General features: G+C 41.7%; 1 protein-coding gene across 3 annotated transcripts in view; it reads right to left on the bottom strand.

Moving 5' to 3' along the window:
• The window catches only part of ROCK2 (Rho associated coiled-coil containing protein kinase 2), a 653,542-nt gene that overhangs the window by 144,717 nt on the left and 493,156 nt on the right, over positions 1-15,669 (bottom strand). For all 3 annotated transcript variants that reach the window (XM_053709676.1, XM_053709677.1, XM_053709678.1), the window contains exon 16: positions 5,109-5,215. In XM_053709676.1, the coding sequence (XP_053565651.1) occupies positions 5,109-5,215 (107 nt within the window). The remainder of the gene's footprint in view (positions 1-5,108; positions 5,216-15,669) is intronic.

The raw sequence follows: 15,669 nt of genomic DNA, 5'->3' as shown, positions 1-15,669 counted from the left end.
TAAAAGTTTTTATTCCTAACTACGCCTCAATCAGTAATTATGTATTATCGTGAAAGCACTACTGAATACACTTTTATGAAGTTCTTAAAAATCTATATAAATATAGCAGCAAACATTAATGGTTCTTGAAAAAAAATATATAAACAGAGTTTTGTTTTAATTTAATTACTTAATATATTGTTAAAAAGGTATACAAGCAAGTATCCAAAAATGTAATTACTGCTAAATTATATATCATAAAATTAACTCCCTTTAAGTAAGAGCACTAACACAGGTATCAATATCTATAAGAAGATTTGAAACCCTAGATAAGTTTGTTGTAGTTTTCTACTTGGTGTAATAATAAAGGGTATAAAAATAAATACCTAGAGATATAATTTCAGTTAATTTAGGTGTGATATACTTATATCCCTTTAAGTTAGAACACTAACACAAGTATCAATACTAATAGAAATATCTACAACATTGGATATATCTCCATTGAAAATTTGTATAAGCTTAAAGCAAATTGTTAATAGTTTTTGAGGAGCTATAAGCATAACCCATGTAAGATTAAATATTTCTCATGTGCTATGCTCTTTTGAGAAGAGCTACGTTGGTCAAAACATATATATCACACGAGAAGCCTATAGATTTAAAACACTTATATGATTGCAACAAATGTTAATAAAGACGGTTATTTTCAAAACCTGGCATCCCCAGTGTTGATAGACCCATATACTGAAACACCGTCTATCTAATACCTTAAAATGTTGATATTCTTTTAAAAGGTTGAATTAAACAATCCCAATTTAGAAGTAAAACTGTGCAGGATAATAATAATGCATGTTTAACCAATTGCTTATTACCAACTTGTGCACTATGATCGTCACTGATTTAAACAATTTAGTTCAGTTTAATGAAAATGTCCATTAGTGCAATATCTTAATTAAGCAACAGTATGGGATAGTTCTAAGAGGATTTTATGACTTGGTAGGAAACGTCCCTTAGACAGATATAGGATAGTCCTGAGAAGATCTTATAATTTTAGTAAAAAGCGTCCATTAGACAAACATATCGAATACCAACTGCAGCTATGGTCACCCCAGAGAGAGACGGCTGCAGGAGTCAGAAAGAGTCAAAGTCCGTTCAAGGTCCTGTAGAAAGTTTGTGTGCTCAATATCGTGTGGAAAATGGCAGAGGTAAGAGAAAGAGTATGCTGGCTCAAATTTCACAATGTCGGTATATATTTACTTCCTGGATAATATCGTAGCGGTCTGTGTATACAACCTTAACACCCACCTCGTCTTCGGCCGGTCTAAACTCCTGTTGCTTACAGATATTTCCAATGTCCTCTAATTTCAACATATGTAAGGAGGCACATCCTTTGTAAAGCAGTCACTCACCTCAGTATTATAGCGGGCACGGCAGCAAAAAATCACAGTGAGGCAGAGAGGAATTCCAAACACAAAGGTTTCACTGTGTGGTCTGCGCTCCTCCCGCAATACAATGAAGTGAACGGAGCCCGGCACAATGGAGAGTGGGCGGGGGACACACCCCTGTATACATGTATCCAATCAAATAGGCAGCCTCTTCTTGCGTGTCAGCCACACACGCCGAAAACAAACAGAATCCAAAAGTAGAGAAGGCGCTCAAATAGAAAGGAATATGTTGCTGAAAGTGCTCAAAAGAACAAATAAAGTCAAATTCCAGGCAGCTGGGTGTATAAAAAGAAGAACTTTATTCCAAACGTTAAAAAGGACAAAACCAGGATGTCCTATACAGAGCCAGCAGTGACTCTAACAATCAGGCAAGTGAGCTGATCCCCATGCAGACATGTTTCGTGCACCAGGTGCACTTGATCACTGCTTACCTGGGGATCAGCTCAAACGCCTCTTAAAAGGCTGAACTTGATCATGACATCACACTGTTGAAATACCTGATTGGTTACCTATTTCCACAAGTTGAGATAACAACTGTCACAACATTTTAAACCTTTTGTAAAACAATTATATTAGCAGTGAATATGTCCTAATACAATAACATCTTAATATTTTCCAGAATAGCTATAAGAAACAAAATAAATCCTAAAAAATATCTAGATATTTCCACTTTTAAAGTGCTATTCTTAAACAGGACATATATATAGTATAAAGAAACATTGTAGTGACATAGCTTTCATATAATGTATATACAAACAATATATTAATACCTCCTTCAAAAGACAGACCACTTTCTAATATATATATTGGCATTCAATGACAGATACTATTGACAGAAAAAAGGCCTAGAGTAATATTTTAAACTCAAGTGAAAACATCCAAATCACGTCTGACGTTTAATCCATCCGGTTCGCTAGTTTGCAATCTAAACATCCAAAAAATCTCCTTTTTGTTTAGCAATGCTTCCCTATTACCACCTCTCTTCCATGTTGTGATGTGGTCAATTGCCTGTATCTTAAGGGAAGAGACATCTGAATTGTGTTTTGTTTTGAAATGTCTTGATACTGGTGTGTCACTATCTTCGTCCTCAATAGACCTAAGATGTTGCAAGAACCTATCTTTTAAGGATCGTTTAGTTTTCCCTGTATATTGAATTTTGCAGAGATCACAAGTCAGAAGATAGACGACATGTGTTGTCGTACAATTAATAAAAAATCTAATGTCATATTCCATTTGGGTTTTATTAGAAACAAATCTATCGCCCTCACAAATGAAACCACATGTTTTGCAAACGGGACGTCTACATTTGAAACATCCCTTCTTCTGTTTTAACCAACATTTGCTTTTTTTAGGCCTCATATCTGAGGGCGACAAATGGTTACTCTTTCCCATACGTTACTAATAATGTTCGCCATTTTAACTGGCACAGGAAAAGTCAGAAGGACCTTCCAATCCTTGTAAACCCTGTCTAATTTAGGGATCTTGGGCTGCTCAGGGAGCGTAGCCTCTGGAACCTCTAGAGTAGACAGAACCTCCTTTAATAAAAAAATGCAGATGCTCTATTTTAAATCTAAAGGAGGGTTCCTCCGCTGAAGGAGGTTTAGTAACTGAAGTCTCCAACTCAGAAAGTTCACCATCTGAAGGTACAGAGGTTAACTCATCCTTGGATAGCTGGGATATAGTAGCTAAATCCGACAAATATTTAGATGACTCTAGGTCAGGAGAACTATGTTTAACCTTTCTCTTGCGTTTGTTAGAACGAGGTAAGGCACTCAGGGCCGCAGACACTGCCGATTGAAACTGTGCGGTAAAGTCCGCAGGAAAAAAGCCCCCTCCAGATGGAGGATTAGTTGAGCCGCGGGGAACTGCATGTGGAGAGGGTAATGTAGAAGGGGTAGTAATTTCTCGGGACACAGATTCCTAAGAAGTAGATGGCTCAGAAGGGCTAATAGCGCTATGAGTATTAGCAGGCTTGTCTCCCTTCTTAGACAAATTTAACAAAATTGAGCAGGTGGGCAAACCACAGCCTCCTCACAATATAAACAGGAATTATTCATCAGTACAGAAGGAGCGGAACCTTCTAATGTAGTATCAGTCCTCCATAGCTTTGTATATACCCACAGAATGACAATAAACGCTTTTATTTAAAAAACGGCACCTTAATATTACCAAAGGCTGGGGCACTCACCACCTCCTAGACCCAGACAGCTAACAGTGAAAACACTCTCCTCAGGAGTAATGACTGCAGCAGGATCTAAGGAAATGAAAGAGGCCGCACCCGGTCAACTGTTCAAATAATCTTCCTGAAGGAGATATTAACCCTTGATCCTATGGAGGTATAAATGAGCCACACTGTGACCCTGTATAGCGTTTTAAATTGTATATATAAAAAATGGCCTTAGCCTCCAGGATCCATGCTGTGGAACAGGCACAGCCTCTCAAGCGTGACAGTCTTGCAGCAGTACTTCTGATATACACTTGAGTGTGTAGCAGCAAGCAGTGAAACTCATCAACACTGATTGCTCAGGAGCTGTTAGCGACAGTCAGGATGGGTTCACAGAAAAACTTTCCCTGCATCTCCAGACTCTAACTTTCATCAATACTCTCAATGAGAGGTTGACATGATTACTTAAAACTCCAGTCCTTTCTCGAAGGGAACATACCCATTACAGGACTATCCAAATATTCTGACACTTATCTGCCACCTCCTATAGTGACGAAAGGCAAATAATGACTGGGGGATAGGGGAAGTGGGAGGGATATTTAAACCTCTGCCTCCTCTTGGTGGCCAGGTGTTGTATTTCCCAACAGTAAGGAATGAAGTTGTGGACTCTCCCTACCTTATGAAAGGAAAAACATACACAGCTGTTCATACATAGCACTAATTAGTTGTAGTTATTTTAGCCATTTACTGAACTAGAGCTTGACAAATACCAGGCACCAGGCAATGGACAGTGGCTCCAGTTAAAATTAGTTCTAAACTAACAGAGAGATGAAATGCTCAAAGAAATTTGCTCCGGTTAAAGGAACAATGTACACAGGCAAGTAGCTACTAAGAGTTCATTGTATTCAAAGCTGGTGCAGGAATAGCCCTTCCAAAGGACTAGGCTCTCTCTCCCACCCTCACTGGGAGTTGTTTTTCTGCTGCTGCTTCTCCTTTACATAGCTTTTTCTATAGCCAATACTTCAGTGCAGTATTGAAAAACCACATATACTGAAAGGTTCAAGAGGCAAAAGGAGCTATTTAGAATAACACAAATGTAAATAAGGTGTATGTAAATAATTTAATACACCCCCAGCAGATCATTAGATCATTGGGAGCACATTAAAAGGGAAGTCATGTTACATTACAATGTCCTAAGAGTGTCATCCATCTGTAACCATAAGCTTCCTCATATGAACTCAAAAAAGAACTAATAACTCAGCAATGTATGAAACGTGTTTATATAGAATAAAAATTAAGGTACATTATTCATCATATGTGTTACATACTCAGTCAGTGCAATATCCCACAATTTAGCTGTATGTACTCTAGAAGCAACAATACGGGTAACCATGTTACCAAATAGATAAACAACATATTACTTGTAGTTTCATAAATTCACCTGAGACTTATTTTACCACTGTCTCATCCCCAAGTTTTGCGAGTTATCAGCCTGGCTGAGAGATGTTTACAGTGTATCTCACCTTCTCCAGAACAGACTGTCTCTCCTGCAGTTGCCTCTTTTCCATTTCTACCTTTGCCATTAACTCTTTCCCCTTCTTCAGGTCCTCTTCCAGGAAAGATATTCGCCCTGTCGACAGACATTAAATATCTGAACTATGTGTAGGTTAAAGACCTTTATCACATGCTGACATTATTTTATATTTAAAAAAACAGTCACTTAATCATTAGACATAATATACAGGTTATAAAATACAGCACTAGGCATCAGCATTTACTAGCACCAACTTCACTCACCCCTACCGCTGAGCTATAGAACCTATCATGTTCCAAGGTATATTTTTCATACTAAAACTAATTTATATTTCTATTTAAAAGATTTGTTTTCTAAAAATATAAATAAGAGAACATACATTATAGTAACTCAGTATAGAATAAGAACTGCAGGGGTGTGGCCAGTCTCAAGCACACCCTTAGAACTCTAGGTGGCAGTGTCCATGCACACAACATGCAGATGTTTAGTACATTCCATAAGTAATCAATATATACAAATATAATATGTAATCAGGTATGTTGGGCACATACATAATAAATGATGAGCATGTGTATGCTGGAAACACCACTGCAGATGAGAGGGCACCAAAAACCTGTAGATTGCATTTAAAGGGACAGCAAACACTTTGTAATTACAAGACATTTCTATTGTCTTGCTTTCGAATAAGGGTGCATTTCAAGTTCTGAAAATTAGAAAATCCGTAATTTTCACAACTAAATTACATGAAAAGGGGGCATAATAAATAATGAAAGCATTGTTGTATCATTATGAATAACAGTTTAAATGCCAGAGTGCATTTTCTTTCTATACAAAAGAAAAACACCATATTAACAATTAAACTTTTGAACTGACCATAACTCACCTATAATCACTTAAAAAACTAATTCAATTTTTTTTTTAAAGAAGAAGAAAAAAAAATCAATATCACAGTATATCTTCTAAGGTTGTTTCATTATATATTTTATAATTCTTACATATCTATGAGCAAACAACATATGTAAAATATTTAAAATGTATTTTTTTAAACTTTTTTTTCTATTTTAAATTACACTGAAAAATTTAAATATATATCATGAAATTTAAATGAACTTAAAGGGCCAGTAAACCTAAAAAATAATATAACATTATATTAGTGCTAGTTTTTTATTACAAATATTTCTCCAACATAGGTGTGTCCGGTCCACGGCGTCATCCTTACTTGTGGGATATTCTCTTCCCCAACAGGAAATGGCAAAGAGCCCAGCAAAGCTGGTCACATGATCCCTCCTAGGCTCCGCCTACCCCAGTCATTCTCTTTGCCGTTGTACAGGCAACATCTCCACGGAGATGGCTTAGAGTTTTTTAGTGTTTAACTGTAGTTTTTCATTATTCAATCAAGAGTTTGTTATTTTCAAATAGTGCTGGTACGTACTATTTACTCAGAAACAGAAAAGAGATGAAGAATTCTGTTTGTATGAGGAAAATGATTTTAGCAACCGTAACTAAAATCCATGGCTGTTCCACACAGGACTGTTGAGAGCATTAACTTCAGTTGGGGGAACAGTTTGCAGTCCTTTGCTGCTTGAGGTATGACACATTCTAACAAGACGATGTAATGCTGGAAGCTGTCATTTTCCCTATGGGATCCGGTAAGCCATGTTTATTACGATTGTAAATAAGGGCTTCACAAGGGCTTATTTAGACTGTAGACATTTTTTGGGCTAAATCGATTGATATTAACACTTATTTAGCCTTGAGGAATCATTTATTCTGGGTATTTTGATATAATAATATCGGCAGGCACTGTTTTAGACACCTTATTCTTTAGGGGCTTTCCCAAAGCATAGGCAGAGTCTCATTTTCGCACCGGTGTTGCGCACTTGTTTTTGAGAGGCATGGCATGCAGTCGCATGTGAGAGGAGCTCTGATACTTATAAAAGACTTCTGAAGGCATCATTTGGTATCGTATTCCCCTTGGGTTTGGTTGGGTCTCAGCAAAGCAGATACCAGGGACTGTAAAGGGGTTAAAGCTTAAAACGGCTCCGGTTCCGTTATTTTAAGGGTTAAAGCTTCCAAAATTGGTGTGCAATATTTTCAAGGCTTTAAGACACTGTGGTGAAAGTTTGGTGAATTTTGAACAATTCCTTCATGTTTTTTCGCAATTGCAGTAATAAAGTGTGTTCAGTTTAAAATTTAAAGTGACAGTAACGGTTTTATTTCAAAACGTTTTTTGTACTTTCTTATCAAGTTTATGCCTGTTTAACATGTCTGAACTACCAGATAGACTGTGTTCTGAATGTGGGGAAGCCAGAATTCCTATTCATTTAAATAAATGTGATTTATGTGATAATGACAATGATGCCCAAGATGATTCCTCAAGTGAGGGGAGTAAGCATGGTACTGCATCATTCCCTCCTTCGTCTACACGAGTCTTGCCCACTCAGGAGGCCCCTAGTACATCTAGCGCGCCAATACTCCTTACTATGCAACAATTAACGGCTGTAATGGATAATTCTGTCAAAAACATTTTAGCCAAAATGAACCCTTGTCAGCGTAAGCGTGGATGCTCTGTTTTAGTTACTGAAGAGCATGACGACGCTGATATTAATATCTCTGAAGGGCCCCTAACCCAATCTGAGGGAGCCAGGGAGGTTTTGTCTGAGGGAGAAATTACTGATTTAGGGAACATTTCTCAGCAGGCTGAATCTGATGTGATTACTTTTAAATTTAAATTGGAACATCTCCGCATTTTGCTTAAGGAGGTATTATCCACTCTGGATGATTGTGAAAATTTGGTCATCCCAGAGAAACTATGTAAAATGGACAAGTTCCTAGAGGTGCCGGGGCTCCCAGAAGCTTTTCCTATACCCAAGCGGGTGGCGGACATTGTTAATAAAGAATGGGAAAGGCCCGGTATTCCTTTCGTCCCTCCCCCCATATTTAAAAAATTGTTTCCTATGGTCGACCCCAGAAAGGACTTATGGCAGTCAGTCCCCAAGGTCGAGGGAGCGGTTTCTACTTTAAACAAACGCACCACTATTCCCATAGAGGATAGTTGTGCTTTCAAAGATCCTATGGATAAAAAATTAGAAGGTTTGCTTAAAAAGATGTTTGTTCAGCAGGGTTACCTTCTACAACCCATTTCATGCATTGTCCCTGTCACTACAGCCGCATATGTCTGGTTTGATGAACTGATTAAGGTGCTCGATAGTGACTCTCCTCCTTATGAGGAGATTATGGACAGAGTCAATGCTCTCAAATTGGCTAATTCTTTCACTCTAGACGCCTCTTTGCAATTGGCTAAGTTAGCGGCTAAGAATTCTGGGTTTGCTATTGTGGCGCGCAGAGCGCTTTGGTTGAAATCTTGGTCGGCTGATGCGTCTTCCAAGAACAAGCTACTAAACATTCCTTTCAAGGGGAAAACGCTGTTTGGTCCTGACTTGAAAGAGATTATCTCTGATATCACTGGGGGTAAGGGTCATGCCCTTCCTCAGGATCGGCCTTTCAAGGCAAAAAATAGACCTAATTTTCGTCCCTTTCGTAAAAACGGACCAGCCCAAGGTGCTACGTCCTCTAAGCAAGAGGGTAATACTTCTCAGGCCAAGCCAGCTTGGAGACCAATGCAAGGCTGGAACAAGGGAAAGCAGGCAAAGAAACCTGCCACTGCTACCAAGACAGCATGAAATATCGGCCCCCGATCCGGGACCGGATCTGGTGGGGGGCAGACTCTCTCTCTTCGCTCAGGCTTGGGCAAGAGATGTTCTGGATCCTTGGGCGCTAGAAATAGTCTCCCAGGGTTATCTTCTGGAATTCAAGGGACTTCCCCCAAGGGGAAGGTTCCACAGGTCTCAGTTGTCTTCAGACCACATAAAAAGACAGGCGTTCTTACATTGTGTAGAAGACCTGTTAAAAATGGGAGTGATTCATCCTGTTCCATTGAGAGAACAAGGGATGGGGTTCTACTCCAATCTGTTCATAGTTCCCAAAAAAGAGGGAACATTCAGACCAATCCTAGATCTCAAGATCTTAAACAAATTTCTCAAGGTCCCATCTTTCAAGATGGAAACCATTCGAACTATCCTTCCTTCCATCCAGGAAGGTCAATTCATGACCACGGTGGATTTAAAGGATGCGTATCTACATATTCCTATCCACAAGGAACATCATCGGTTCCTAAGGTTTACATTCCTGGACAAACATTACCAGTTCGTGGCGCTTCCTTTCGGATTAGCCACTGCTCCAAGGATTTTCACAAAGGTACTGGGGTCCCTTCTAGCTGTGCTAAGACCAAGGGGCATTGCAGTAGTACCTTACCTGGACGACATTCTGATTCAAGCGTCGTCCCTCCCTCGAGCAAAGGCTCACACGGACATCGTCCTGGCCTTTCTCAGATCGCACGGCTGGAAAGTGAACGTGGAAAAGAGTTCTCTATCCCCGTCAACAAGGGTTCCCTTCTTGGGAACAATTATAGACTCCTCAGAAATGAGGATTTTTCTAACAGAGGCCAGAAAGACAAAGCTTCTGGACTCTTGTCGAATACTTCATTCCGTTCCTCTTCCTTCCGTAGCTCAGTGCATGGAAGTGATCGGGTTGATGGTAGCGGCAATGGACATAGTTCCTTTTGCGCGCATTCATCTAAGACCATTACAACTGTGCATGCTCAGTCAGTGGAATGGGGACTATACAGACTTGTCTCCAAAGATACAAGTAAATCAGAGGACCAGAGACTCACTCCGTTGGTGGCTGTCCCTGGACAACCTGTCACGAGGGATGACATTCCACAGACCAGAGTGGGTCATTGTCACGACCGACGCCAGTCTGATGGGCTGGGGCGCGGTCTGGGGATCCCTGAAAGCTCAGGGTCTTTGGTCTCGGGAAGAATCTCTTCTACCGATAAATATTCTGGAACTGAGAGCGATATTCAATGCTCTCAAGGCTTGGCCTCAGCTAGCGAGGACCAAGTTCATACGGTTTCAATCAGACAACATGACGACTGTTGCGTACATCAACCATCAGGGGGGAACAAGGAGTTCCCTAGCGATGGAAGAAGTGACCAAGATTATTCTATGGGCGGAGTCTCACTCCTGCCACCTGTCTGCTATCCACATCCCGGGAGTGGAAAATTGGGAAGCGGATTTTCTGAGTCGTCAGACATTGCATCCGGGGGAGTGGGAACTCCATCCGGAAATCTTTGCCCAAGTCACGCAACTTTGGGGCATTCCAGACATGGATCTGATGGCCTCTCGTCAGAACTTCAAAGTTCCTTGCTACGGGTCCAGATCCAGGGATCCCAAGGCGGCTCTAGTGGATGCACTAGTAGCACCTTGGACCTTCAAACTAGCTTATGTGTTCCCACCGTTTCCTCTCATCCCCAGGCTGGTAGCCAGGATCAATCAGGAGAGGGCGTCGGTGATCTTGATAGCTCCTGCGTGGCCACGCAGGACTTGGTATGCAGATCTGGTGAATATGTCATCGGCTCCACCTTGGAAGCTACCTTTGAGACGAGACCTTCTTGTTCAGGGTCCGTTCGAACACCGAATCTGGTTTCACTCCAGCTGACTGCTTGGAGATTGAACGCTTGATTTTATCGAAGCGAGGTTTCTCAGATTCTGTTATCGATACTCTTGTTCAGGCCAGAAAGCCTGTAACTAGAAAGATTTACCACAAAATTTGGAAAAAATATATCTGTTGGTGTGAATCTAAAGGATTCCCTTGGGACAAGGTTAAGATTCCTAGGATTCTATCCTTCCTTCAAGAAGGATTGGAAAAAGGATTATCGGCAAGTTCCCTGAAGGGACAGATTTCTGCCTTGTCGGTGTTACTTCACAAAAAACTGGCAGCTGTGCCAGATGTTCAAGCCTTTGTTCAGGCTCTGGTTAGAATCAAGCCTGTTTACAAACCTTTGACTCCTCCTTGGAGTCTCAATTTAGTTCTTTCAGTTCTTCAGGGGGTTCCGTTTGAACCCTTACATTCCGTTGATATTAAGTTATTATCTTGGAAAGTTTTGTTTTTAGTTGCAATTTCTTCTGCTAGAAGAGTTTCAGAATTATCTGCTCTGCAGTGTTCTCCTCCTTATCTGGTGTTCCATGCAGATAAGGTGGTTTTACGTACTAAACCTGGTTTTCTTCCAAAAGTTGTTTCTAACAAAAACATTAACCAGGAGATTATCGTACCTTCTCTGTGTCCGAAACCAGTTTCAAAGAAGGAACGCTTGTTGCACAATTTGGATGTTGTTCGCGCTCTAAAATTCTATTTAGATGCTACAAAGGATTTTAGACAAACATCTTCCCTGTTTGTTGTTTATTCAGGTAAAAGGAGAGGTCAAAAAGCAACTTCTACCTCTCTCTCTTTTTGGATTAAAAGCATCATCAGATTGGCTTACGAGACTGCCGGACGGCAGCCTCCCGAAAGAATCACGGCTCATTCCACTAGGGCTGTGGCTTCCACATGGGCCTTCAAGAACGAGGCTTCTGTTGATCAGATATGTAGGGCAGCGACTTGGTCTTCACTGCACACTTTTACCAAATTTTACAAGTTTGATACTTTTGCTTCTTCTGAGGCTATTTTTGGGAGAAAGGTTTTGCAAGCCGTGGTGCCTTCCATTTAGGTGACCTGATTTGCTCCCTCCCTTCATCCGTGTCCTAAAGCTTTGGTATTGGTTCCCACAAGTAAGGATGACGCCGTGGACCGGACACACCTATGTTGGAGAAAACAGAATTTATGTTTACCTGATAAATTTCTTTCTCCAACGGTGTGTCCGGTCCACGGCCCGCCCTGGTTTTTTAATCAGGTCTGATAATTTATTTTCTTTAACTACAGTCACCACGGTACCATATGGTTTCTCCTATGCTATTATTCCTCCTTAACGTCGGTCGAATGACTGGGGTAGGCGGAGCCTAGGAGGGATCATGTGACCAGCTTTGCTGGGCTCTTTGCCATTTCCTGTTGGGGAAGAGAATATCCCACAAGTAAGGATGACGCCGTGGACCGGACACACCGTTGGAGAAAGAAATTTATCAGGTAAACATAAATTCTGTTATCCGGTGATTTTTTTTATAAAAAACAGAATTTATGTTTACCTGATAAATTACTTTCTCCAACGGTGTGTCCGGTCCACGGCGTCATCCTTACTTGTGGGATATTCTCTTCCCCAACAGGAAATGGCAAAGAGCCCAGCAAAGCTGGTCACATGATCCCTCCTAGGCTCCGCCTACCCCAGTCATTCGACCGACGTAAAGGAGGAATATTTGCATAGGAGAAACCATATGATACCGTGGTGACTGTAGTTAAGGAAAATAAATTATCAGACCTGATTAAAAAACCAGGGCGGGCCGTGGACCGGACACACCGTTGGAGAAAGTAATTTATCAGGTAAACATAAATTCTGTTTTCTCCAACATAGGTGTGTCCGGTCCACGGCGTCATCCTTACTTGTGGGAACCAATACCAAAGCTTTAGGACACGGATGAAGGGAGGGAGCAAATCAGGTCACCTAAATGGAAGGCACCACGGCTTGCAAAACCTTTCTCCCAAAAATAGCCTCAGAAGAGGCAAAAGTATCAAACTTGTAAAATTTGGTAAAAGTGTGCAGTGAAGACCAAGTCGCTGCCCGACATATCTGATCAACAGAAGCCTCGTTCTTGAAGGCCCATGTGGAAGCCACAGCCCTAGTGGAATGAGCTGTGATTCTTTCAGGAGGCTGCCGTCCGGCAGTCTCATAAGCCAATCTGATGATGCTTTTAATCCAAAAAGAGAGAGAGGTAGAAGTTGCTTTTTGACCTCTCCTTTTACCAGAATAAACAACAAACAAGGAAGATGTTTGTCTAAAATCCTTTGTAGCATCTAAATAGAATTTTAGAGCGCGAACAACATCCAAATTGTGCAACAAACGTTCCTTCTTTGAAACTGGATTCGGACACAAAGAAGGCACGACTATCTCCTGGTTAATATTTTTGTTAGAAACAACTTTCGGAAGAAAACCAGGTTTAGTACGTAAAACCACCTTATCTGCATGGAACACCAGATAAGGAGGAGAACACTGCAGAGCAGATAATTCTGAAACTCTTCTAGCAGAAGAAATTGCAACCAAAAACAAAACTTTCCAAGATAATAACTTAATATCAACGAAATGTAAGGGTTCAAACGGAACCCCCTGAAGAACTGAAAGAACTAAATTGAGACTCCAAGGAGGAGTCAAAGGTTTGTAAACAGGCTTGATTCTAACCAGAGCCTGAACAAAGGCTTGAACATCTGGCACAGCTGCCAGCTTTTTGTGAAGTAACACAGACAAGGCAGAAATCTGTCCCTTCAAGGAACTTGCAGATAATCCTTTCTCCAATCCTTCTTGAAGAAAGGATAGAATCTTAGGAATTTTTACCTTGTCCCAAGGGAATCCTTTAGATTCACACCAACAGATATATTTTTTCCATATTTTGTGGTAAATTTTTCTAGTTACAGGCTTTCTGGCCTGAACAAGAGTATCAATAACAGAATCTGAGAACCCTCGTTTTGATAAGATCAAGCGTTCAATCTCCAAGCAGTCAGTTGGAGTGAGACCAGATTCGGATGTTCGAACGGACCTTGAACAAGAAGGTCTCGTCTCAAAGGTAGCTTCCATGGTGGAGCCGATGACATATTCACCAGATCTGCATACCAAGTCCTGCGTGGCCACGCAGGAGCTATCAAGATCACCGATGCCCTCTCCTGATTGATCCTGGCTACCAGCCTGGGGATGAGAGGAAACAGCGGGAATACATAAGCTAGTTTGAAGGTCCAAGGTGCTACTAGTGCATCTACTAGAGTCGCCTTGGGATCCCTGGATCTGGACCCGTAGCAAGGAACCTTGAAGTTCTGACGAGAGGCCATCAGATCCATGTCTGGAATGCCCCACAGTTGGGTAATTTGGGCAAAGATTTCCGGATGGAGTTCCCACTCCCCCGGATGTAATGTCTGACGACTCAGAAAATCCGCTTCCCAATTTTCCACTCCTAGGATGTGGATTGCAGACAGGTGGCAGGAGTGAGTCTCCGCCCATTGAATGATTTTGGTCACTTCTTCCATCGCCAGGGAACTCCTTGTTCCCCCCTGATGGTTGATGTACGCAACAGTCGTCATGTTGTCTGATTGAAACCGTATGAACTTGGCCTTTGCTAGCTGAGGCCAAGCCTTGAGAGCATTGAGTATCGCTCTCAGTTCCAGAATATTTATCGGTAGAAGAGATTCTTCCCGAGACCAAAGACCCTGAGCTTTCAGGGGTCCCCAGACCGCGCCCCAGACCGCGCCCCAGCCCATCAGACTGGCGTCGGTCGTGACAATGACCCACTCTGGCCTGCGGAAGTTCATCCCTTGTGACAGGTTGTCCAGAGACAGCCACCAACGGAGTGAATCTCTGGTCCTCTGATTTACTTGTATCGTCGGAGACAAGTCTGTATAGTCCCCATTCCACTGACTGAGCATGCACAGTTGTAATGGTCTTAGATGAATGCGCGCAAAAGGAACTATGTCCATTGCCGCTACCATCAAACCTATTACTTCCATGCACTGCGCTATGGAAGGAAGAGGAACGGAATGAAGTGTTTGACAAGAGTTTAGAAGTTTTGTTTTTCTGGCCTCTGTCAGAAAAATCCTCATTTCTAAGGAGTCTATTATTGTTCCCAAGAAGGGAACCCTCGTTGACGGAGATAGAGAACTCTTTTCTACGTTCACTTTCCATCCGTGAGATCTGAGAAAGGCCAGGACTATGTCCGTGTGAGCCTTTGCTTGAGGAAGGGACGACGCTTGAATCAGAATGTCGTCCAAGTAAGGTACTACTGCAATGCCCCTTGGTCTTAGCACCGCTAGAAGGGACCCTAGTACCTTTGTGAAAATCCTTGGAGCAGTGGCTAATCCGAAAGGAAGTGCAACGAACTGGTAATGCTTGTCCAGGAATGCGAACCTTAGGAACAGATGATGTTCCTTGTGGATAGGAATATGTAGATACGCATCCTTTAAATCCACCATGGTCATGAATTGACCTTCCTGGATGGAAGGAAGAATTGTTCGAATGGTTTCCATTTTGAACGATGGAACCTTGAGAAACTTGTTTAGGATCTTGAGATCTAAGATTGGTCTGAACGTTCCCTCTTTTTTGGGAACTACGAACAGATTGGAGTAGAACCCCATCCCTTGTTCCCCTAATGGAACAGGATGAATTACTCCCATTTTTAACAGGTCTTCCACACAATGTAAGAATGCCTGTTTTTTTATGTGGTCTGAAGACAATTGAGACCTGTGGAACCTCCCCCTTGGGGGAAGCCCCTTGAATTCCAGAAGATAACCTTGGGAGACTATTTCTAGTGCCCAAGGATCCAGAACATCTCTTGCCCAAGCCTGAGCGAAGAGAGAGAGTCTGCCCCCCACCAGATCCGGTCCCGGATCGGGGGCCAACATTTCATGCTGTCTTGGTAGCAGTGGCAGGTTTCTTGGCCTGCTTTCCCTTGTTCCAGCCTTGCATTGGTCTCCAGGCTGGCTTGGCTTGAGAAGTATTACCCTCTTGCTTAGAGGACGTAGCA

The sequence above is a fragment of the Bombina bombina genome, chromosome 4 (assembly GCF_027579735.1).
Source record: "Bombina bombina isolate aBomBom1 chromosome 4, aBomBom1.pri, whole genome shotgun sequence".
Lineage (NCBI taxonomy): Eukaryota > Metazoa > Chordata > Amphibia > Anura > Bombinatoridae > Bombina > Bombina bombina.
This window is presented reverse-complemented; position numbering and strand designations above follow the sequence as displayed.